Source organism: Mesoplodon densirostris, chromosome 4 (genome assembly GCF_025265405.1).
Source record: "Mesoplodon densirostris isolate mMesDen1 chromosome 4, mMesDen1 primary haplotype, whole genome shotgun sequence".
NCBI lineage: Eukaryota > Metazoa > Chordata > Mammalia > Artiodactyla > Ziphiidae > Mesoplodon > Mesoplodon densirostris.
This window is the reverse complement of record NC_082664.1, coordinates 95,231,448-95,258,112: the sequence shown is the minus strand read 5'-3', so window position 1 is coordinate 95,258,112 and position 26,665 is coordinate 95,231,448. Positions and strand designations below refer to the sequence as shown.

At 36.5% G+C, this 26,665-nt stretch overlaps 1 protein-coding gene and 1 pseudogene across 4 annotated transcripts in view; one reads left to right on the top strand and one right to left on the bottom strand.

Annotated features, from left to right (window-relative positions):
- Nucleotides 1–26,665, bottom strand: part of USP8 (ubiquitin specific peptidase 8) — a 102,171-nt gene that overhangs the window by 13,905 nt on the left and 61,601 nt on the right. For all 4 annotated transcript variants that reach the window (XM_060096823.1, XM_060096824.1, XM_060096821.1 and 1 more), the window contains 8 exons: nt 24,352–24,437; nt 22,490–22,652; nt 19,638–19,680; nt 17,111–17,255; nt 13,027–13,189; nt 9,537–9,681; nt 9,019–9,239; nt 5,266–5,850 (listed from right to left, as the gene is read on the bottom strand). In XM_060096823.1, the coding sequence (XP_059952806.1) occupies nt 5,266–5,850; nt 9,019–9,239; nt 9,537–9,681; nt 13,027–13,189; nt 17,111–17,255; nt 19,638–19,680; nt 22,490–22,652; nt 24,352–24,437 (1,551 nt within the window). The remainder of the gene's footprint in view (nt 1–5,265; nt 5,851–9,018; nt 9,240–9,536; nt 9,682–13,026; nt 13,190–17,110; nt 17,256–19,637; nt 19,681–22,489; nt 22,653–24,351; nt 24,438–26,665) is intronic.
- Nucleotides 822–1,405, top strand: LOC132489435 (ATP synthase F(0) complex subunit C2, mitochondrial-like; annotated as a pseudogene).

Here is a 26,665-nt window from a genome sequence, read left to right as displayed (position 1 = left end):
GAAAACTACTAGAGCTCATCAATGAATTCGGTTAAGTTGCAGTATACAAAACTCATATACAGAAATCTGTTGCATTTGTATACACTAATAATGAACTATCAGAAAGAAATTAAGAAAACAATCCCATTTACAATTGCATCAAAAAGAATAAAATAGGGACTTCCCTGGTGGACCAGTGATAAAGAATCCACCTTCCAATGCAGGGGACGTGGGTTCGATCCCTGGTCGGGGAACTAAGATCCCACATGCCACAGGGCAACTAAGCCTGCGTGTCACAACTACTGAGCTCACACGCCTCAACGAGAGAGCCTGCATGCCTCAATGAGAGAGCTCGCATGCCACAAACTACAGAGCCCATGTGCTCTGGAGCCCACACACCACAACTACAGAGCCTTCATGCCCTGGAGCCCACATGCCACAACTAGAGAGAGAAGACCACACCACAACTAGAGAGAAGAAGCCCACACCACAATGAAGAGCCTGCACTGCAACGAGAGATCCCACGTGCTACAACTAATACCTGATGCCACCAAAAAAAATTTTTTTTAAATAAAGAAAATAAATAAGTATTAAAAAAAGAATAAAGTATATAGGAATAAATCTAAGTAAGGAGGTAAAAGACCTGTACTTGGAAAACTATAAGACACTGATGAAAGATAATTGAGGATGATCCAAACAGATGAAAAGATAATACTGTGTTCATGGATTGGAAGAATTAATATCGTTAAAATGTCCATTCTACCCAAGGCAATCTAAAGATTCAATGAAATCTCTATCAAAACACCAGTGGTGCTCTCTATTGTCTTCTCTGCACTGGGAGCAGCTCTCCTGCCACGGCCCTTCAGCCCCTGAAAATGTACATTTGCGCCAAGTTCATCTCCATCCCCTCCTTGATCAGGAGAACCTCTCCACTAATGAGCTGATCACTGTCTGCAGTGGTGCTGAAACGACTGGAGACGCTGACAGATGAGAGCCACAGCAGCTTGGCAACCCTGAGTCCCCTGACCACCTCACTTATTCCTAGCCGCTGCTTCCAAACCAGTGCCATTTCAAGGGACACTGACACAGCAGCCAAGTTCACTGGAGCTGGGGCTGCCACAGTAGGGGTGGCTGGCTCTGGGGCTGGAATTGGGACTGTGTTTGGAAGCCTCATCATTGGTTATGCCAGGAACCCTTCTCTGAAGCAACAGCTCTTCTCCTACACCATTCTGGGCTTTGCCTCTCAGAAGCCATGGGACTCTTTTGCCTGATGGTGGCCTTTCTCATCCTCTTCGCCATGTGAAGGGGCTGTTTCCACCTCCCATAGTTCTTTCTCCCATGTCTTGTCTGCCCTGTATGTTCCTTTTCCTGTACCACCCCAGGCAGCCTGGGGAAAGGGGTTAGCTCAGGGTTTGACAGAAGGAAGACAAATGAATACTATATTAATAAGAAAAAAGAAAAAAAAAAAACAAAAAAGACACCAATGGCATTTTCCACAGAACTAGAACAAATAATCTAAAATGTTTACAGAAACACAAAAGACCCCAAATAGCCAAAGCAATCTTGGGAAAGAACAGAACTGGAGGAATCATGCTCCCTGACTTCAACTACAAACCTACAGTCATCAAACCAGTAATGGTACTGGCACAAAAACAGCCACACAGATCAATGGAACAGAACAGAGAGGCCAGAAATGAACCCACACTTTTATGGTCAATTAATCTATGACAAGGGAGGAAGAATATACAATGGGGAAAAGACAACCTCTTCAATAAATGGTGTTGTTGATGGATCAGGTCTTTGAGATACATAAGGAAGTAATTTTTTTCCACACTTCTTTTTATTGGATGAAATAATTCAAAGTATGTATGCATTATAAAGTTCAGCATTCAAAGAGCAATGACATTTTATTAATGTTAAAAATAAGCCAGGAGCCCCCTGGTGGTCCAATGGTCAGGACTCCACGCTTTCACTGCAGTGGCCCTGGGTGCAATCCCTGGTTGGGGAACTAAGATCCCACAAGCTGTGTGAAGCAGCCCCAAAAAACCCAAAACCAAAACCAACCAACCAAACAAAAAAACCAAGAGAAAAGATGTAAAACAAAACAAAAAAACCCCCCAAAAACAAAACAAAAATGGTGTTGGAAAAACTGGACAGCTACATACAGAAGAATCAAACTAGACTATTCTCCTACAACATGCACAAAGATAAATTCAAAATGGATTAAAAACTTAAATGTAAGACCTGAAACCATAAAACTTCTAGATGAAAACACAGGCAGAACACTCTTTGACATTGGTCTTAGTAATATTTTTTTGCATATGTCTCCTCAGGCAAAGGAAACAAAAGCAAAAATAAACAAATGGGACTATATCAAATTAAAAAGCTTTTGCACAGAGAAGGAAACTATCAACAAAATGAAAAGGCCACCTACTGAATGGGAGAAGATACTTGCAAATAATAATATCTGATAAGGGGTTAATATCCAAATTATACAAAGAACTCAGATAGCTCAACATCAAAGAAACAAAAAACCTGATTTAAAAATGGGCAGAGGGGCTTCCCTGGTGGCGCAGTGGTTGAGAGTCCGCCTGCCGATGCAGGGGACACGGGTTTGTGCCCCGATCTGGGAAGATCCCACATGCTGCGGAGCGGCTGGGCCCGTGAGCCATGGCCGCTGAGCCTGCGCGTCCAGAGCCTGTGCTCCGCAACGGGAGAGGCCACAACAGTGAGAGGCCCGTGTACCGCAAAAATAAATAAATAAATAAATAAATAATGGGCATAGGATGTGAATAAACATTTTTCTGAAGAACACATACAGATGGCCAACAGCACATGAAAAGATGCTCAACATCACCAGTCATCAGGGAAATGCAAATCAAAACCACAATGAGATATTACCTCACACCTGTCAAAATGGCTATTATCAAAAAGACCACAAATAACAAGTACTGGCGAGAATGTGGAGAAAAAGGAGCCTTACTACAACACTGTTGGTGGGAACGTAAATTGGTACAGTTGCTATGAAAAACAGTATGGAGATTCCTTAAAAACTGAAAAATAGAACTACCATATGATCCAGCAATTCCACTCCTGGTTATTTATCCAAAGAAACCAAAAACAGTAACTAGAAAAGATACATGTACCCCTATATTCATTGCAGCATTATTTACAATAGCCAAGATATGGAAGCAACCCAGGTGCCCATTAGTCAGCCATTAAAAAAAAAAAAAGAATGAAATCTTGCCACTTGTGACAACATGGATGGACCTAGAGGGTAGTAGGCTAAGTGAAATAAGTCAGCCCCAAAAAGATAAAATATTGTATGATTTCACTTACATGTAGCATCTAAAAAACAAATGAACAAACATAAAACAGAAACAGTTATAGATACAGAGAACAAACAGGTGGTCATAGGGGAGGACAGTGTGGGGAAGAAAGAAATAGGTGAGGGAGATTAAGAGGTATAAACTTTCAGTTGCAAAATAAATGTCACAGTGATGAAATATATACACTGTGGGGAATATAGTCAATAGCTATGTATCCTTGTATGGTGACATATTGTAACTAGACTTATTATGGTGATCATTTTGAAATGTATAGAAACACCAAATTGCTATGTTGTATAACAGGAACTAACAGAGTGTTATAAATCATTTATACTTCAAAAACAAACAAACACATAGGAAAAAAAGATCAGATCTGTGGTTATCGGAGGTGGGAGGTAGGAGTAGGGGGAACTGGATGAAGGCAGTTGTAAGGTACAAACTTCCAGTTATAAGGTAAGTAAGTACTGGGGATGTAATGTACGACATGACAAATATACTCAACACTGCTGTATGTTACATATGAAAGATGTTAAGAAAGTAAATCCTAAGAGTTCTTACCATACAATTTTTTTTTTACTGTTTCTTTAATTTTGTATCTCTATGAGATGATGGGTGTTCATTAAATTTACTGTGATAATTATTTCATGATGTATGTAAGTCAAATCATTATGCTGTACATCTTAAACTTATACAGTGCTGTATGTCAATCATATCTCAATATAACTAGAAGGAAAAAAATAAAGTAGGATTAAAAAAACCCAAAACACTTATTTAGTTTAGTGTTCAAAAGGGAAAGGCATTGTTAATTGCATAATACACAACAACAGCAACAAAATAAAACAAAAAGGCAAAAAAAAAGCCCAAGAAAAGCATACATATTATTAGGTTAAAAAAAAAAATCTCCTCTAGGGGACTTCCCTGGTGGTCTAGTGAGTGGTTAGGATCTGGTGCTTTCACTGCCATGGCCAGGTTCAATCCCTGGTCTGGGAACTGAGATCCTGAAAGCTGCACAGGGCAGCCAAAAAAAAAAAAGAAAAAAAAAATCTCCTCCAAAATTATGAAAATCAATGTTGGGGAATAGCCAAGGGCAGAAAAAGGCAACATTAATGGGGTTATTGCCAATATTATTGACTAGATGAATCAACGAACAAAATGACATAGTCCTGACAAAAAAAATCATTATACACAAAGATAAATGTTCATTCAGATGTCACTGATTTTGGACATATTCTAAGCAGAGACAAACTTCATTATATAAATATTTGGCAGCAAATTCCTCCATTCGGAGATCGTATTATATCTCATTCCAGTCTTTTGATGATCATACATCAAGAATAAAAATAAAGAATGTAGAACTTCCCTGGTGGTGCAATAGTTAAGAATCCACCTGCCAATGCAGGGGAAATGGGTTTAAGCCCTGGTCTGGGAAGATTCCACATGCCGTGGAGCAACTAAGCCCATGTGCCACAACTGCTGAGCCTGTGCTCTAGAGCCCATGAGCCACAACTACCGAGCCCATGAGCCACAACTACTGAAGCCCTCGCACCTAGAGCCCGTGCTCTGCAACAAGAGAAGACATCACAATGAGAAGCCCAAGCACTGCAACAAAGAGTAGCCCCCGCTCGCTGCAATTAGAGAAAAGCCCACGCACAGCATCGAAGACCCAATGCAGCCAAAAATAAATAAATAAATTTATTTTAAAAAAAAAGAAGAATGTAGCTATTTACCTCAATTATCGAAAATATGTTGCATTTCATAGACACAAAAAGCAATTCCGTTCCCAACCAATCAAATAAGAGTAGGGGTAAGCAAATGTAGGTGGATCAGTACAAATCTATCATCTCCTAAGAAAATTACTTAAAATGCCTGCCCTGTTTATGGAATGCTACTGGTGTTATCTTTTTATATACATTTTATTACACTTAGTTGGCAACTTGTACTGTTTGTTTCTGCTTACCTTGCCTGAACTCGAATCTCCTGCCACAGAGGCATGGGGCACATCTCCCATTGACTTTTTCTGCACTTCTGGGGTTGGACACCTTTTCCCCCTATCTTCCACAGATTTCTTGGCATCAGTAGTTTCATGTTCACTTTTACTTTGTCTTTTTACTCCTGTTATTTCTCTGCCCTTCTTTGCTGAGGTTTCTTTATCTTCTTTCTTGGGCTGTTCACCTTCTTTCTTTTCCATTTGTTCTTTTGCTTTTTGTTGCTTCTCTGTGATTTCATTTTCTTCAGCTTCTTGTTTCTTTCTGTCTTTTTGTTCTTCTTCTTCTTTCCTCAGTTTCTCTTTCTGTTCCTCTTGCTGCCTTTCTCTAAGTTCTTTTTCTTGTTTGTTTTTCTCCATTAGAAGAGCAGTTTCTGCATGAATACGAGCTTTTTCTTCATCTGTTAACATGGCAGTTGGAAGGGGAAATACCGGTTTTGTGGACCGATCAGGAACAACTTTTCCATTCTGAGGAGACTGTTGCTCATTATCTGTAATTTCAGATTTTATTCTATGATCTTCAGGCAATTTGACTGCCGGTTTTTTAGTACGATCAATCTATATCAACAAAAACAGAGAAAAACATACTTTTGTCAAAATCCAGGAACTAGTAACCTCAGTTCTTGATATCAAGTTGTGATAAAAGAATCATCACTGTGTGGAGACAACATCTACCAAAACATCTACTTGTAAATTATGCAATGTCAAGATTTCTCAGAAGGCACTTGGCACTTAGGTCCTCTTGATTCCACACTTTCAATACCCTGATATGTTCTGTATATGAATAGTTCACTCTAAAACGTAAAACCCAGACCTGGGCATACCTAAAGTTCCATTTCTACATAACCAACTGCCTACTCAATATCTTCATGTGAGTGTCTCACATATACCACAAACCTAAAATGGCCAAAAGTGAATTCATGATTTCACCCCACAAACACATGGGTGTGACCACTGTGCAAATAGTTGCTCAAACCAGAAAATTTATTTCTCCACACTGTTACCAGAGTAATCATTGTAAAGCACAAATCCGAACACCAACTTAAAACCTTATTTTAAATAGCCACTCACTGTACTTAGATTACATCTAAAATCCTTGCCATGCCTGTGTGGTCTCACTTCTGCCTAACTCCCCAGTCTTATCTCATACCACTTGTTACACCAGCCATACTTGCCTCCCTCCACTTAATTCCTCAAAGATGCCATGCTCCTTCCCAACTCAGGTCTTTATACCAGCTGTTCATCTAGATAATCCCCACCACAACATTAGATCTTAGCTTAAATATCTCTTCCTTAAACACTTCCCTGATCCCTAAGATTAGCCAAGTCCCCTGATATATGCCCTCATAATACCCTATTCTTTTCCCTCATAGTACTTACTGGGATTCTGATTAAATAACTATAATTGTCTGTTTAAAATCTTTCCTCCCTCTGAGCACATAAGCTCCAGGAGGGTAGAGACTGTGCCTGACACTTAGTAAATAAATGTTGCAGGGCAAATGAATAAAATATTCCATAACAACTTTCATAAGAGATAAGATACTAGTAAGACAAACTGAGTAATTACCTCAACTTAACAACATACTAACCATACGAAATTGTTAAAAGTGACCCTAACATCATTTCTTGAGAATGAAGTTTACTGAAACAAAAATGAGAATATCTGCCAGTAACAACCTGTGTAGTGTTCTTACAAAATGAACTATGTTTTTCCATTAGAAATACTACCATAGCAAGAAGGAATCATTCCTTTGCTCCTTACTTCTCTTTTTGCCTCTTCACTTAAAATAAAAACAAAACTATTCCCCGCCCCCTTTTCTAAATTTATTTGAGAATGAAGTGAGAAGAACCACTATGAGAATGAGGTTAATAAAAGGTGAACAAGAACCAAAATAAATGTTTTCATCCATATTTTGGCAACAATCCATTTTCCACTTATCTTAAAAGCATAGCTAAGATCTTGTTACTTTCAAGTTTAAAATTCTTTAATGGTTTCCTTTCACCTACAGGATAAAATTCCAAAAGAGATCCAAGTCTCTCTTGATGACTTCTGTCCACTTTTCCAATCTTATCTACTATCACACTCACCTGTCTCCAACTGAGAACTGTGCCCAAGCATGTCAAAACTACTCACTGACCCCAGAACATGCTTTGTGCCTTCAGTCATACAATTTTCCACTTGTTTCTCAAATCCTACTCAATCCTTAAAACTCAGATAAAAATACTACCTCCTCCATGAAGATCCCCTGATGATACCCACTCTCAGTCAGAATTTCTCTCCTTGCCGTGTGCTCTAGTGACTATTAAAAAGTTAGGATATTCTGCATTATGCTGTGGCTGATTTTGTCCATGTCTCTCCTAAACATCAGACAGAATCCATGGCTTACCCATATTTGTAAACCTTCATGTTTTGTTTCATATAGGAAATCCTCAAAATGTGTTTGATAAATTGTACATACCTTGGAAAGTCACAAAGGGATTAGGGTGCAAATAACATGTTGATTAAGTTGAAAGGAAGTGCAATATCATAAGCTCTTTTTAAAATTTCTTAAATTTCCATTTTAAGAATAATTTATTCAAATACTATTTAGTCTTAAGATTTAATCAGAAATATTAAAAGCAGGCTGTAAAAAATGAAGAAATGAACCACTTCATTTTATAACAAAAAAAAATGACTAATTTTCTGTTCCACAAACCAGATGTCATCCACTTCAAATGTGAAATACTATTTAAATATACCTGAGGAAAAAAAATTAAAAGTAAATGCTAAAAAATCTTGTTGGAAAACACACAGGAAAGAATCAGTTAACCTTCCTTTAAGTAAAATCTAATGAAGAGAAAGATGCTACAAGTTTTTTATTGTAACATCTTTTTTTAAAAAATAAATTTATTTATTTTATTTATTTTATTTTTGACTGCGTTGGTCTTCGTTGCTGCGCGCAGGCTTTCTCTAGTTGCAGTGAGTGGGGACTACTCTTCATTGCAGTGCGTGGGCTTCTCATTGTGGTGGCTTCTCTTGTTGGGAGCACAGGCTCTCGGCGTGCAGGCTTCAGTAGTTGTGGCATGCGGGCTAAGTAGTTGTGGCTCGCGGGCTCTAGAGCGCAGGCTCAGCAGTTGTGGTGCACGGGCTTAGTTGCTCCGTGACATGTGGGATCTTCCTGGACCAGGGCTCGAACCCGTGTCCCCTGCACTGGCAGGCAGATTCTTAATCACTGCACCACCAGGAAAGCCCCCTATTGTAACATCTTTTATTTAAACTCTTTTAAATAATTATTGTTAAAACATGCCTGTTATTTATGTGTCAAATTCTAAGGAAATGGAACTAAAATACTATTTCAAAACCAAAATATTGACATCACATATCTATCATCTATAAGCCAAATTATTTGGGAAAATACTATGAATTAAATTATAATAAAAAACACCTGAAAAGTGTTGTTCAACTTCACTGTGCTAATACTGTCTTTCATTAGTACTGCCTGTACTAAATGGACCCAGCTGGGTTTAAAATCCTTCCAATTAGTTATTCTAATATTGCTGTGGCAGTAAGATAAATACAATGAAAATTTTTTATAGCAAAAAAGGTACCAAAACATATAGATATTTCTCAATATTTTTCTTTCTAAAATATTGAAGGCATATATATGCTAGATACGTATTTCTGTACTATATATTTAATATAATATTTTAAGAGACAATAAAGTTAAAAGAAAATCAAGAACATACCTGTGGGACATTCTTTATAATAGGCACTGGCTGAATTATGAGTGAAACATCAGATTTAGAAGCAGCAATTGGTTCAACTGGAGTTGATATATTCAGTGGTCCCACTCTCTCATCTTGATTGTTTATCAATTCTATGTTTTCATTGACTTCTGTAGGAGGTGTCATCTGGGCAGTAGGTTTAGAAGGAACTGATTCTTCCAGTGAGGGGTAAGTAAAATCCACTAAAATCCCCAAAAGAATAAAAATATTTTTGAAAGAACTGCAAACCCCATAAACAGTACTTCATATCTCATGCATGTTATATGTGATAGTTAAATGTAAACTAAGAGATGACAGCCACAACAGCCTTAAAGAATTAATAAACATTAACTTCCAGGATGGGGACATCTTGTATTTTTATGCCTAAAAGCAAACTGCTGACAGGACAAATGCACGCACAACCAAGAACATTACCCTGAGAACATAAATAAAGTTTATTTTACCGAAACAATTTTAAACAAAAATTTTCACATACATACATGAGACAGACACCTCTTCATTCTTGCCTCGTGGGGGTGGAGTGACTTTAGCATTTGTTGTGTACTGTGGATAACAAAGAAGCCAATTTTCATAGCCTCCTTCTAAAACCAAAGGCTCATTGTGCAGGACAGTTTTACTTTCCCACTATAAAATAAGGAAATAGTACGTTTAACATGGAGGCAGCCTCTTGACAGCTAAAAACGCAACAAAACTGAATATTAAAATTGCTTTTAAAAGATTCATCTTCTAAATGATTAAAAAAAAGAGAGAGAGCTGAATTCAAAATTCAGCATTAAGTGAAACAAATGGATAGATCAGATTTTTAAAACCACACGAGTAATCCATGATCTTAAAAGAAAAATAGGAAAACAACTTAATATACAATAAAAATCTTCTATAACCTCATCACCCAGAGGTACCACTTTAACATTTTAGAGTTTATTTTTACAGTTTTCTACATAGACATACTTCTTTTTAAATTTTATTTTTATAAAACAATGAAACTTATGCTGCTTTTCTCTTACATGAACATGTTATTAATAAAGAACTATCTCATCATCTGTAATGAACAGATAATATTGTATTTTATACAGACATACACACACATGCCAAAACTGAATCAATCATTTGAACAATTATTATTTTTCCTATTTAATTATAAACAATGCTGAGATAAAAACTAAAGATCCTCATACATGTACACACCCAATCAACTCCATTAGGGAAAATCCCCACAAGTGGAGCTGCTAAGCCAAGGGTCATGAACATTTTAAGGCTTTTAATGTATATTGCTAATCTCTGAAATGATCTTTTAAAAATGTTTGTGTATTCTGTACAATAATTTCCTAGAACTGTTGGCTTAAAAGTTTGGTAGATGCCACCAAACTGCCCTTCAAAAAGACAATACCAATTTACACATTTACCAACAGTGTATGAGAATGCCCATTATAAGTCTTTATAATTTTTATCAAACTGGTGGACATAAAGTGGGTTGTTTTATTTTATTAATTAATTAATTAATTTTGGCTGTGTTGGATCTTCATTGCTGTGCGTGGGCTTTTCTCTAGTTGCAGCGAGCGGGGCCTACTCTTCGTTGTGGTGCGCGGGCTTCTCATTGTGGTGGCTTCTCTTGTGGCGGAGCAGGGCTCTAGGTACGTGGGATTCAGTAGTTGTGGCACGTGGGCTCAGTAGTTGTGGCTCGTGGGCTGTAGAGCACAGGCTCAGTAGTTGTGGCGCATGGGCTTAGTTGCTCTGCGGCATGTGCGATCTTCCCGGAGCAGGGCTTGAACCTGTGTCCCCTACATTGGCAGGCAGATTCTTAACCATTGTGCCTCCAGGGAAGCCCAGGTTGTTTTAATTAGTATTTATTTGTGAAGCTGAACATATTTTAATATGTTTATTAACCCTTTATATTCTATGGCTTAACTAATCTCATCTTTTGCCTATTTTTCTATAGAATTTGCTACTTTCTTGGTAAACAGTGAATGTACTCTGAACATTAAGGAAAATAAGTCTTTGTCATATTTGTTACAAATATTTTCCCTTAATTGACTTTTCACTTTATTTGTGGTGTTTTTAACATGGTCAAAAATATTAGCCTCTTGGTTCAGGATCAAGGTAATAAAACACTTATCAGGGGCTTCCCTGGTGTCGCAGTGGTTGAGAATCTGCCTGCTAATGCAGGGGACATGGGTTCGAGCCCTGGTCTGGGAAGATCCCACATGCTGCGGAGCAACTAGGCTTGTGAGCCAAAACTACTGAGCCTGCGCGTCTGGAGCCTGTGCTCTGCAGCAAGAGAGGCTGCGATAGTGAGAGGCCCGCGCACCGCGATGAAGAGTAGCCCCCGCCTGCCACAACTAGAGAAAGCCCTCGCACAGAAATGAAGACCCAACACAGCCAAAAATAAATAAATAAATAAATAAATTTAAAAATAAATAAAAACAAAAACACACACACACAAGAACAGTTATCAATGCTTTTACCTAGTAGTTCATTGTTTGAATCAACATATTTATATCTTTTACCCATTTGGAATCTAGTGTGGTCTAAGAAATAAGGTAGGCATCCCCTTTCTTTTACTTGTTGGCTAGCCAGCTGTCCTCAAACCAGTTATTTCAATCCATCTTTTCCTCACTGATCTGTTATGTCATCTTTATCATACACTAAACTTTCAGGTAACTTTATGAAGCTGCCACTTTTTTAGGTCAAATCCCCTACACACGAACCTTCAAGTTGTGAACTTTCAAAGATATAAATGTGCATTCTATCAAAGTCAGGCGTGAGTGAAATTGCATCTTGCCCTCCATCTCCTATTGCTGACGATCCTTCTGCTCTCCCATCTCCCACCTCCTCTCCCTCCTCCAGTCAGTAACTCTTCTTGCCTGTTCACTCGATGCCAGCCCGTTTGCCAGCTGTTGTGTTATACTACTGTACTTTTCAAGGTGCTGTACTGTAAGATTAAAAATGTTTTCTTTATTTTTTTGTGTTTGTTTTTTATGTAATACTTGTGTGAAAAGTATTATAAACCTAATACAGTACAGTACTATATAGCCAATTGTATTAGTTGGGTACCTAGGCCAACTTTGTTGGACATACGAACAAAGTGGACTTACGAACACGCTCTTGGAACAGAACTTGTTTGTATGTAGGGGACTTAACTGTAGTTGAATATTGGCAATCTCATATGTTGGCCTATATCTGGGTATATTTCTAGATTCCTTACTTTGAAGCATGATTTGTTTCAAGGCTTTTAAGATTACTCTCCTGGAGGGCAATGTTCCATCAATTGACCCTCCTACCAGCAGACTGAGTTTTATACTTACCCATGTTCACCAGCATTCAGTGCTATTATTGTTTAATAATTTAACAAATTAAACCGAGTATTATTTTTTATCTTTGTTAATTTGATCATGAAAGTGGCATTTACTGTTTCAATTTGCATTTCTCTGATTACTAGTCAAGTTGACATTTTTATGTTTTTGTCACTTGCATATCTTTTGTTCACGTCTATCTGTGTCCACTGCTTATTTCAACATTTTATCTTAAGTAATTTTCTTATTTACTTGCAAAAGCTCTTCAGATTTTAGGTGTTCTAAATCACTGCCATATTTGTTGCAAATATTTTTTTTTGTCTTCTGCCTTCAAATCTGGTATTTTTTTTGCACACCTAAGTTTTTATTTTATTAAGTCAAATCTATCAATCTCTTTTTCCTTAGTGACTTTTTCTTTGCCTTTATGTTTCATAACAAAAAATAACGCTTTTTTCCAGACAATTTATGTTTCGGAAAATTCTAATATCCTACTTTATAAAGTTCAGTTTATTGTTATTGGGTGAGTCAAAACTGGTCTTTTAAATCTGAATTTTTTAAAAGTCTACAACCAAAGCATGTCGGATCTTCATGTCCTTAAGAAAATTAACTAGTTGACATACCTTTCTAACAACCAGAGAAGGCTTGCAATTACAGTAAACTAACAAGGAAACTTGCTAACCTTGAAAAGTGCATCTTTCAGACTCCGTAGAGTTGTTCCAAGTTGTAAATCTTTTGCAGTACTAAACCAGTCAAGAAGTACCACGTAATCCACATTCCCTCTCTTCTTCCATGTGTCTTTAGAATCATCTGGGAGGTTTGCTTCAATCCAACTAGCAGTGACTCTGAAATGTATTAACGTTTGTATTGGGGCAAAAGTAGATGAGAGGTCCTAACATACTAATATAAGACACTGAGTTTTGAGTTTTGTTCTTCAGTCTTTATCATACCATAGCAAACGTTTTTGTTTTTGGCCATGCTGCGGGGCTTATGGGATTTTAGTTCCCCAAACAGGGATAGAACCAGGGCCCTCATCAGTGACAGCTTGAAGTCCTAACCACTGGACTGCCAGGAAATTTCCCCCATACCATAGCAAATTTTAAGACAGCTTCCTTTCTAAGGTCAGACTGTATGTTATGATAGTATATAGCCTAAAGTGTTTAACACCTTTACCACTGCATAATATTGGAATATATTTTAGTAATTATTAGAGACTGAAATAAATAGACTCAGTTGACCCTTTATGTAAAAAAAAAAAAAAAAAATGGGGCCAAAAATGAAAACACAGGAAGTCATCTGAGTATGTCTCAGCCAAATATAAATAATTGGTGGTGGTGGTGGGGCACCTGGGTAACACTGTTTATATTTCAGTTCTCTTATACCTATAGAGATAATTAATAGTTAACCAAATACCAAAATGCTTATTTAACAAACACATACAGCATTTACTATGTGCCAGGTGCTATTCTAAATGTTTTATTCTCATTGACTCTCACTAGATCCTCACTATACTCCTATAAAACAGGCATTATTATCCTCATTTTATACATGAGGAAACAGGCCCAAAGAGGTTAAGTAACCTACCCAAGGTTACAGTTGCCAAGTGGAGCCAGAATTCAAATTCAGGCAATCTGGCTCACGTCTATGCTCTTAGCTGTTATGCTGTGCTGCCTTCTACATCATCACCTGTGAACAATACCAACTCTACACTAAAGCATGCTGTTCACGTTCTCCTTCACTCACACAAAAGCTTAAGTTCTTACCTAAAGGCCTTCCCATGGCCCGATGCATGGCCCCTCTCTCCAGTCCTATTACTTCAACTTCCTCATCACTAGTTACTAACTTATTCCCTCTTTCTCCACTCTACCCTTGGCTCCATTGTAATTCCTGGTTTATGCAGGTATGCGCCTGCCTAATTACCTCTGCTCCTACTGTCCACTCTGTCTGGAACTCTCTTCCCTCAGATAACTGCATCACTCATTTCCCTTATCTCAAGATTAGCTCAGGAATAACTTCTCCATGAAGCCTTCATGGATTAAAATTTTCAGTGCTCACCCAAACATACACACTTGACACATCCATCTCCATAGCACTTATCAACAGCAGATACACATTTTAAGATTTATTGCCTGTCTCACCTATCCCACCTCCTTGTTAAAATATAAGCTCCATGAAGCAAAGATTTTTGTCTGTTCAATGATTTAGCCCCAGCACTTAGAACCACAGTAACTCAGCCCATAATAAGTGCTCAGTAAATATCTGCTGAGTGATGGAATGAATAATACAGATTTGCTCCTCCAGGAAAGGAACTCCATATTATTCCTAGCAAAGCACCTAGGTATTTCAGATATTTAACTGGTGATATTGGCAAGCTGGGCAGAAACTTGTATTCTAAGTAAAACTAAATGGTTTAACTAATTGAAGGGGAAAAAATCCTGTTCCTATATAATAATGTTGGTTATCGTACCTTCTAGGAAATAAAGAAAAAAAAAGAAATATAAGATACTGTTTCATAATAAGTCTCACTTGATATATAGAGATTAGAAGGATACCTGGTCAACAAAGAATGAGAAAAATTGAAACATGATATTCTTAAGGACAATTTCTGACACTAAGAATATACCTGCCTAAATCACTCTGTCTAAAAACTCAACATTAGTATTCTGCAGAATACTAGTTTGGGAAACAATAATATCAGTCAGTACTCCCCAAACTTCAGTCTTTCATGTAACCCCTTCACAAGCTGCTGCAACTCTGCTCTACCTTGTCTACTGTATAATGTTTTAATTTAATTATTTAACTGAAAGTGATCCTTCACTTAAATTTGTTTTAATAGGAAAATGTATATTCCTATATACATGGAAAATAGCATCATATCCAATAAATAAAGGATAATCCTAAAAGTAAATAAAACAGATCAGTAAATTATGCTATGTTCACATAACAGATCACCATATAACGAGAATAAATGAATTACAACTACACACAATCATATACATGACTCTCATAACATAAGGTTGAGTACAAGAAGCCAGACATAAAAGGCTTTAGACTGTATGGTTCCGTTTATATAAACTACAAAAACAAATCTATTCTATTGGTGGTTCCCTTGGGATAAGTGACAGGTGGCATAAGAGAGGCTTCTGCAGTGATGGTAATGTTCTGTTTCTTGGTCCAGATGCTAGGTAAATGGATGCATTCAGTTTTTGAAAACTGACTGGGCTAAATACTGAGGATAAGAGTGATTTTGTGTGTATATTATGCTGTATTAAAATTTTAAAACAGACAATGAAAAACTAGTAATGTAGTATTCACTATCAGCTAGCTGAAGATACTGTTGCCTACAGTGAGCTCTGAGGCCTGCTCTCCAGTAAGAAAGGGATATTATCAAATACTAAAAAGGAATGCTAGCACCAAATTGAAACTTCTTTTAACTAATTCAGAAGGACTGAAACAGAAATTAAAAGGTAATAATTTTCTTGGTATGCAATTCATCTTCAATCTTCAACCTAAACTCATCTTGAGTTTCACAATAGTCAAATTCTCACATTTTGGGAAACAGTTAATAAAAGTCACCAGCTTTCTGTCAGTAAAGATTAGATCACCAAAGATTAATCATAACTTTCTCTTTCCAAATCCTGGAAATATATTCATACCTATTTGATTAGACTATGCACCCTCATCTCATTTTTTTTTTCCTTTTAAAATTTTTATTTTATTAAAAAAAATTTCTTGTCTTTTTTCTTTTAATTTTTTGTTTTCCTTTCTAATCTCATTTTTAAATAGCATACTTACAAAGCACTTTATTCTTCAGGTCGAACATTCATAAGCCTTGGCAATATGCTAAAAACCATGCAAATTTTATTACCTAACTTTAAAAATATATCTTTTTAAGGTTGCTTAAGTTAGTACTGGAATGGACTATAGATTTTAACTAATCCAGTCCCATAAACTAAGACCTAGAGAGGTTATATAATTTTTATAACACTCCTAATAGTTGAAAATAGCCCTGGACTGGAGTTTTAGTCCTATCACTATTATGATAGTTTCTAATATACCGTATATTCATGCAATTAACTTTAAATTATTTTACAGGTTAAAGGCCTTCTTATCAAAAAAGAAAGAAAAAGGTATTTTTTTTAGTAAGTCCTTACTAGTGCCAGGCACTGTGTTATCTGTGTGCATATATAAAATTTGTCATTTAAACCTCTCAAAACTTCTGAGATAGGTACTATCATTATTCCCATTTCACAGATGGAAACATGGGCTTAGAGAGGTTAGGCCACTAGCTAGAAGTAATGTAGCTAATAAGAGACGGAGTTATAATATATAGTCTGAATATAGTCTGATTTTACAGCCTGTATTTTTTTCTTGATCACTTAGCTATCCTGCTTCTTCTTCGAAAAAGTTATTTGTGTAATCTTTTACCACAGATAATAGTATGGGGAATTTCAAAATAGAAAGCAATTCAAATAAAAAATAGCAGGAGAAATTAGTCAACAAACACCTGGGGAAAGAGGACACACAAGGGAGTTTCATTTCTCTTCTGATAAGACTCCAAATGCCACAGATAAGAAAAAACAGCCAAACTGGAATGTCCTTTACAGTACCCTTCAGAAAGGGTAAGGTGTGCCACTATGGAATAAAGAATGAAAAGCTCCACAGGAAAAGAAAAGACCACTTTATCACATTTAGCTTGGATGCTAAGTAGCAATATTTACTACTGTCCACAGTTTACCATTTTATCTAAATATACAGCGACCCACCCTGGACTGATGGCTTCTTCAGGAACACTGAGAGAATTTGAAATATGGGAATCCAGATAATCCTGCATTCTTCGAGCATCCATTATAATCAAGCTGATGTTTTTATCCATCCTCATTGTGTAAAGCTCCTTTGCTGTGATTGCTCCTTGGAATCGAGAGAGACAATATAAGTGACAAGAAACACCTAGTTCCATGTGCTATCATATCACTAAATACAGGACAAGCATAGCTTTTCCTAGAAGTGTCATATACTTGCTATTCTGTCATATTATTTATTACCTTTTAAACTAATTTTAAATACAATTTATGTTTTTGACATTTATCAAAAAACTAGTTCAACGCTTTGTTTATAAAGACTTAAATACCAAAACTTGCTGGTGATGTTACAACTACATCTGGTGTGGGCTCTGCTGCTGTATAAAATAAATTAGTGGGGCTTCCCTGGTGGCGCAGTGGTTGAGAGTCCGCCTGCCGATGCAGGGGACACGGGTTCGTGCCCCAATCCCGGAAGATCCCACATGCCGCGGAGCGGCTGGGCCCGCGAGCCATGGCCGCGGAGCCTGTGTGTCCGGAGCCTGTGCTCCGCAACGGGAGAGGCCACAGCAGTGAGAGGCCCGCGTACAGCAAAAAAAAAATAAAAAATAAAAAATAAATAAAATAAAATAAAAAAAATAAATAAATTAGTATGTGTGTCTCATGAAAATATTCTATTTTAAAAAATCAAGCTATTTGAGAAATGTCAACCAGAAGAAATACCTGTGGTTCAAAAGTTCTTGAAAGGTTCTAAATTCTTTTTAAAAAGTCTCCATGGGGTCTCATGGGGGCTATCTGAAAAACTTGTAGGTTTCCTAGACTAATAAGCCAAAAGTTTGTTATCTGTGTTCCACATCTGGGGTTGGTAAACTATGGCCAGTTATTTTCACTGGAACACAGCTTCACTCATTTGTTTACATATTGTCTATGGCTGCTTCCATGCAAGGACAACAGGGCCCCCCAAGCCTAAAATGTTTAATATCTAGCCCTTTAATATTTAGCCAAAATAAATATTCCCTATATTGCTATTTTCCTCTTCCAGGTCCTACCACCTGAAATGAAAGATTAAAAAGCCCTAAAAGGAAGCTTAAACATGGAAAGAACTATTTCAGCAGTAAGCTGTACGAAGAGCACAGTCACACCATCTCCTAAGCTAAAATACCCAGTTGCTAATAACCATCTTACTTCCCTTTCTAACCATCAATATCATTCTGATAACAAAACAATCTAAAGTGGAGAACAAACCACCAAGACGTGCAACACCTAAGCAGGGTGAGATACAAAGGAACATATGAATAAAAACTAATCTCAGGGCCTCCCTGGTGGCACAGTGGTTAAGAATCCGCCTGTCAATGCAGGGGACACAGGTTCGAACCCTGGCCCGGGAAGATCCCACATACCGCGGAGCAACTAAGCCCGTGCGCCATAACTACCGAGCCTGTGCTCTAGAGACCGTGAGCCACAACTACTGAGCCCACGTGCCACATCTACTGAAGCCCGTGTGCCTAGAGCCCCTGCTCCACAACAATAGAAGCCACCACAATGCGAAGCCTGCACACTGCAACGAAGAGCAGCCCCTGCTCGCTGCAACTAGAGAAAAGTGCGCACAGCAACGAAGAACCAAAGCAGCCAAAAATAAATAAATAAAATAAATAAATGTATTAAAAAAAAACTAATCTTAGAATGAACTGATAACAGCTTTTAGGAAGGTACCTTACTACACTCAGTTTTATTTTTTAAATTGCTGTATGGAAACATTTAAAATAGATAATTAATTTTAGTGTTACATATAATTAATGTTTAAATTAAACCTTTTCCGAGAGAGGAAAACTTAGGCAATTGCCTAATAAGTCTTGTTGTTTAGGTCACATACTTGTTACTGGAGCATCAACACCACCTACGGATAACATCCAAATTACTGGTTTAGATTTTTTTTGAGGGGAGTGAAAAAGCCTTTAAATATTTAAGTTTTCCACTTAAAGTCATAAGTACTAACGGCTACTTATATGAAGTTTACTGTGTTCTAAGAGTGTCACATACATTAACTCAGTCAATCTTCATAATAACACTATGAAATAGATGCGATTATTATTCCCACCTTACAGATGGGGAAACTAAAGTAGAAAGGTGAAGTAATAAGCTCAAGATGATATGCAAACTCAGAGGAGCCTGTATTCAAACCTAGGAAGTCTGACTTCTGAGAGTTCATGCTCTTAACCACTATGCTAAACTGTATCTTGAAAAAAAGCAATGACAAGTACCAACTGTGGTTTTCATGTTTTCAAATGCATATTACCATAAATATTCCCCATGACATGTAAATACAGAATATAATACATTTTCAATATTATTGTACAGGTTAGGAAAAATGATAAAGCTCATATATAAACTAAACGCAATGCTAAGAATCTCACTGTCTAAAATCTGAAGCTTATTCTGATTAAAAGATCTCAATAATAGCCTAAAAGAACTCCCTCTTTCTGGGCACACTTACCTTTCTCTGTAGTCTCATTCTTTTCACTCTTTTCACCATTTATCTATTTCATAGGAAAAAAAAGTTTCAACTTTAATAGAAACACACATTTTTATAGAAAGAAAAAGTTCAACTTTAATACGTCTTTGAAACTGAAAGCCTTCTAGGAAATGAAATGTGCAGAGTACTGGCATTTTATAAAAATACAGATGAACAGTAATAGCATTAACAGATTACTCTGATAACAACTAAAATAACTAGTAGCATATCACAATCATATGTCATTTCCTCAAAATTTTCTCCAGTTAAAGACCAAATATGATTTCAAAGCACAGATTATTAGAGAAATTTAGTATTTAACTTAACGAGAGAGCACTTCTTACAATGAAATAAAAATTCTAGTCAATCCCTTCAGTGTCCTCCATTACAGAATTAAAGGAAAATGAAGTGTTACAAAGTTTTATAAATTTGCATTTCCTAACCAAGATAACATGGGATAATTCTCTAACGTACTAACTCATTTCATAGATGGGAAAACTAAGGACCCACTAGAACCTACTGATCAATTTCTACATCACTAAAAGTAAAAAAGAAAAGAAATGTATATTATGTGCCTCCTAATATGATACAGTATGCAGTACACAGTATCACCTATGAAGCATTCTGGCCAAAAAACAAAAACTGAACCTCAATCTAATTAAGCTTTTAGGTTGAACTTCCAGCCTACAGGAAATACAGGAGACAGAAGAACAAGTTAAGTGACACAAGGAGGAAGTAATCAGACAAATCTACAATGTGGCTGATTTTACAGAACTGATCCAGTATTAAAAAGCCAAATGCAGGAAATGAAAAATGAGAAGGAAACTCAATCAGAGAATGCTATAGAGACTTAAGAGAAATTGCAACCAAAAGACAATGAGTGGACCCTGTTTGGATCCTGATTCAAACATACTGACTCTGAAAAATCATTATGAGACAAGTGGGTAAAATATCTGAATAGATTGGGCTTTAGATTATATCAGGGAATTATTGTTAATTTTGTGAGGTGGGAAAATAGCACTGCGGTTATTAATAAAATGTTCCTTTTGGACTTCCCTGGTGGCACAGTGGTTAAGAATCTGCCTACCAATGCAGGGGACACGGGTTCGAGCCCTGGTCCGGGAAGATCCCACATGCTGCGGAGCAACTAAGCCTGCATGCCATACCTACTGAGCCTGCGCTCTAGAGCCTGCAAGCCGCAGCTACTGAAGCCTGCATGCCACAACTGAAGCCCGTGCACCTAGAGCCCATGCTCTGCAACAAGAGAAGCCACCACAATGAGAAGCACGCACACCACAACGAAGAGTAGCCCCCGCTCGCTGCAACTAGAGAAAGCCCACGCACAGCAACAAAGACCCAATGTGGCCAAAAATAAAATTAAAAAAAAAAAAAAGCTTAAAAAAATGTTCCTTTCTTTGAGATGCATACTGAAATATTTAGGGGTAAAATGATATGTTGTCTGGAATTTGACTGAAGAGGTGAGAGGTGCAGATAAAAAAATATGGCAAATGTTAGTTGATTACTGAAGCTGGGTGACAGGATTTAACTGTATTCTCTTTTCAACATAAAAAGGCTAAACAAGGGCTTCCCTGGTGGCGCGGTGGTTGGGAGTCCGCCTGCCGATGCAGGGGACATGGGTTCGTGCCCCGGTCCGGGAAGATCCCACATGCCGCGGAGCGGCTAGGCCCGTGAGCCATGGCCGCTGAGCCTGCGCGTCCGGAGCCTGTGCTCTGCAACGGAAGAGGCCACAACAGTGAGAGGCCTGCGTACCGCAAAAAAAAAAAAAAAAAAAAAAAAAGGCTAAATAAAAAAGTAAAGGTAACGAAAAGTAGTTGGCCCTGCTGTTGGAAAAGCAACAAAATGAAGAATTTGAAAAGTCCCTTTCATACAGTTCTTTGGAATCTTGGTATTTTTTTATATCAGCCATTTGACCTATAAATGAACATGTCTCTAAGGCAGTACTATTAATCTTACATTATGAGTTCCTAAAATCAAAAGACCGATTTCTTCACTTCTTTTTACATAGGGCCTAGCCCAATGTCACAAGCAATTCAACTATTACCTCTTAATGAAATCAGTGATAACCCACATACAAGTGATAGCTGAAAGCTACAAAATGCTTAAGAAAAATTAAATTAGAAATCTTTCCATGAATTTCAACAGTGCAGAAGAAATTATATTTTAGAAAGAATAGTTTCTGAGGAGGCGAAGGGAGGGAGATACAGTGACAGCTAGCAGGTACAGGTTGAATCACTAACAGTTTCTGGCAAACAAATGATGTAGCTGAAAAGACTACAAGTAGTCGCTGAACAAATGGAACAAGAGGGAGAGAAAGAGGAAAGGGAAACTGAAGCAGAGAAAGGAGGAAAAAGGGGAGAGAATGAGACGCCAGAAATAGAAAAAAAGTTTCACATCAAATAGTGTACCAAATCTTTCCCTAATGTAAATTACATTTATTAGAAAGGAGAGACCTTAAAGATCATCTATTTCAAGATCTTAATTGGCCAAACTGAGTCCCAAAACAGTTAAGCAAGACTTGATATGGGACCAGAACTCAGATATACTGAATCACAGCCCAAATGCTCTTTCCACTGCTCCAGTCAAGTCTATAGTGACTGCTAAAAACAAATACACACAAGATATTTCTTTAGAAGTTTCAAGAAAAACCTAGAATCAACTAAAGCTAGAATAATTAATTCAATTTCTAATAAAAACACATTAAATTTTATCCTTTTTGCCCAAAAGAACGATATAGTGGTATCTCAACTCTTCTTAAGCAAATCATCTGACAAAAAGAACCAGTCTTTTTACCTAGCAGAATAAATCTGGAATACCTTGTGGGTTTTGTCTTTGGCATCCAATACATTTTCCAAAGAACTTTTAGCTGATGTGCCACCATCCTCTCTTCCTGTTTCCTGCCTTTTCTGTTTCTGCAGCTGCTCTTTCTCCTGTCTGTCCTTTTCTTCAAGTTTTTTCCGAACTTCAGCTTCTTCATATCTAGTTGAAAAAAGAAGTCAGGATGTCTTTTATTGGCATGATGGTGGAAAGTAAAGGATTTCCAGTTCTATAAAGTTAATATCCTGCCATGAGGTATTTTATGGCTGCATTCTTTCTCCCTCCAGTTGAAATTCAACTCTGCCAGTGTTCCATTATAAATCACAACTCACAAATTTGTCCTCTGTAGATTTATTTCAAATTGCTCAAAAATCTTGAAAAGAAACGCTATGCTCTCAAGTTGAAGTTGTTCAATATTCTTTTTGCTCTTTCCCTCCCACTAATTTCAACGCTTTAAAGATTCAAATATGCTGCCATTTCCTTTTCAAAGGATTTACAATCCTAAAATCCTAAAATTAACTATAAAGCCCGATTTACTTATTAAATAGCTCAAAATACAAAAAAGTACAGACAAGAAATAAGTGAAAGAACCTAAAGCCCCAAAGATAGACGAGTAAAGAACATGATTATTGCTAGCAGTAGTATGATTAGGGAAAAACTAGGCAATCTAAGAGAGAACAGTTAATAATGGGTAACCCAAAGATTAGGAGAAATTCTATTCTACTTAGTTGATTAACTGGCTAAAGGAGAAAGAGAATAGTAATTCTAAATGACTTCATCCACCTTAACATATTCCAGCCTCAAGATTAGTAACTGGGGAAAGGACCAAGGAACACACTAGTTGAAAAAGATAAGTTCTAAGTAAAGGCTATGATACATTCAGGTATCTCTGCTTTTCAGACGTTTTCTTTATGCCACTTCGCTTTTACAAAAGACCTACATTAGTACTTGTTTTTACTAACCGAAAGAAATCTGAAGAGGATATTCACTTATGGAAAAAAGGTGAAAAATGAAAATAGCATTTAGCAGTTGTTCTGCAGCCAGCTGTTAGAGGTAGCCACACCGTGATCAGACAGTGTGGCTCCTTCACCGCCAAGCTCCTTCCCCAGGAATTACACAAGCATCTCAGCATCAAGCTGCCATAGCTTTGAACTGTGTCTGCGAGCATCTGTGCTTTATCTTGATTTATTTTGTGCATCTTGTAGCAAGACGTGTCCTGAGGTAGTTGCTTCTTTGCCTTACGCCATTTTGGCTTAGGTAAAGTTTCATAGGAACACTTTACTTTCAGATGGCAGGGGAAAACCTGTGTAACTATAGCAGTTAACTGATCCAAGTTTAAAAAAAATAGTGGAGTAAAAATAGTTCCCTTTTAATTTTATTTAAAGAGTGACTAATGACTAAAAATTGAAACATACTGTTTTTAATTTCTAATTATTTTATAAGCTTGATAAGTCAGTCATGGCAAATACTAGAGTTAGATTTTTTTTTAATATGTAACTTCTGCAACCAGGCAAGTCAAAACTAACATTAAATACTTCATTCCCACAAGTACAGTGTACAGTAGCACATTATGACATGAAGCATATGAGAATATTATGTTTTTCTGAAGAATCCTGTCAGAAACTTAGAAAAAACTGGACCTGAGCTATAATCTAATAGACCAATGCTTATCTTAACAATGTATTAGTCTAAACATTTAAAAATTTTCAGTAAAGAACATTAATGGTAACACATGAATATAAGACTTCTTCTTAAGAATTGGGATTTATATGCATGGTCATATATAAATGGACAAATTCTAAATATAATTTTATTCTTCTAAATTTACATTCTTTTAAAGATTTCATAATAGTGTCTGTACCTGAGTTTAAGGCTTTCAGAGAGTCTCTCAGCTTCTTCAATAGCTTTTTTGATGTTTGCAGGTCCAAGTATTGAATGAAAGTAGTCCTAAAATTATAGGAAAACCATCTTATACTGTTAGTACTAGCCACTGTACATAGCACTAATGCTAAAAACACAAAATTATGGTGTTCATAAAAACAAAAGTTTAGATAAAAATATTATGACTGAATAAAATATTTCTTAAACCTTTTAACCTACAAAAGTGTACAACTTATTCTCCAATTGTTTCAAAAATATTTTTTCATACTATTAGTAGGTTAAAAAAAAAAGCCGGTAGGTAATAATTTTACTTATTTGTAAGGCACCTTTACGAAGTGTAAATACTATTCTTATTGTTTTTGAATAAGTGCCAAAAAGCAAACCATATACGTTAGGAGCAAAATATATTTTCCTACTGTAAATATGTTACTTAGTTTTTTCTTTTAGTCTCAGAAGCAGTAAAGCAAATTCTGTATTGATCCACAGCATAGAATTTGTTTTGTTTTATTTGTTTTAAACTGAGATGTTTCCTTCCACCTGTATTTTATAATAACTGCCTACCTCCCAACTGGAGTCAAATCACTTTAGACATAAAACAAGTTTTACACTTGAGGAAACCCTGAGTAACTGAAAATCAAATGGTAGAAAATAAATCAATAGTATGATCTACGTTAAAACACACACACACATACACACACAAAAGGTTTAGCACATAATTTATTAATAAGCATAATGAATTGAAAAAAATAAATCACTTCCCTAAGGGGTCACTCATTAGATCTTGCAATCAGAGATATTTCCAAATCAAGGCTGGTTTAACATGACAGTAGTGCAGTGAGACTCAGCTAACTAACTAGTGGATCTAACTTGCCACAACTTATCACTATGACTTTGCCTACTAACACAGTTTATCACAAATGATACTGTAATCAGATGTTATAGAAGGAAAGGCCAGGAGGCCAGAAATATCCATCTCTGGATGTTTGAGAGGCAGTTACAAAGAGCTGGTAAGATAGATCTGTTGATAACAGTTATCATATGTCTGTCTATCTAGCCTAAAAGTAGATCATGTTTTATTTGATTTTATTCTTCTAGATTAGAGATAAAATATATAAAAGGGCCATTCACTATGTAATTTTTAATAAAAGTATATAGTTTGTTCAATATTATATCAACTAAAAATTACAGTGGAAACTGTAATTACTTCCATTATCACAATGTCCTGACTTCTGATGCAATACTTTTTTAAGAGAAAACAAAATTAGCCATTACTGTAATATTTCTCTGATAAAAACAAAATACAAAGTAAAACCAAAAAACACTATGACTTTTTTAAAAATTAATTTTTATTGGAGTACGGTTGCTTTATATGACTTGTTTTATTAATTTTTTGACATGAACTCATTTAAAAGCCTGACTTAACACTGCTGAAATGCTGAAAAAATCATGTTTGGGCATGTCTGGTACAAACTCCCAGAAGACGCTCCCCTAATATTAATGAAGTTTCTTGTCAATAATTACCTCTCTCTGTGCTCTTAAAGGAACACAGTTGGAGTAAGTATAATTTTTTTTCCAATTTTCAATAGTATTGACAATTGTCAGAATAAAAAAAAAAAAGTCCAATTCTTATACAACTAAAAACATTTGCTTCTTAGGTTTACTTAGTAGAACTTTCCTACTCCTGAACACACAAATTCAAGCAATTCCAATGATTTCCCAAACAAAATGGTTCACTAATAATAATATTTAGCATTAATTATCATGATTGCCATGGATATTTAAAAATATTCTAACTGTACCTAGACTTTGCTATACTAACATTTTCAATATATTTGCCTTCTCCCCCTTTTCAAATAACCCTGAAAAAATTGTTCATAAACTAATTTTTTTCAACGCGTAAACAATAATGTAATGTGTTTTCTACTAGTGAGTTTGCTAAATTAAAAAGTTTTATCTAAATCTTAGTGTAAAACAAGTGAAAAATGTAAGTTTCTGAAGAAGGCTGGTCACATTACATCCTGTCACTTACTGATTTAAAGGGTAAAAACCAGAAAATATGTAGTTACTAAATTTAACACTTCACATACTTAAAATGCACTGGAGACATTGAGCTAAATAAAATAAAACAAAAAACAGTTCTAAGACAGAAGCAGACGTGGTACCCTGGACAGAGCAAATGGAAACAGTCCCTTTACTAATATCAGGAACTGAACATCTACAGCATATGAAGTAACAGCCTGGGTTACTTGAGCCTTTGCAGGGAGCTTCCTAACCCGAACAACTCCTGCCACTTT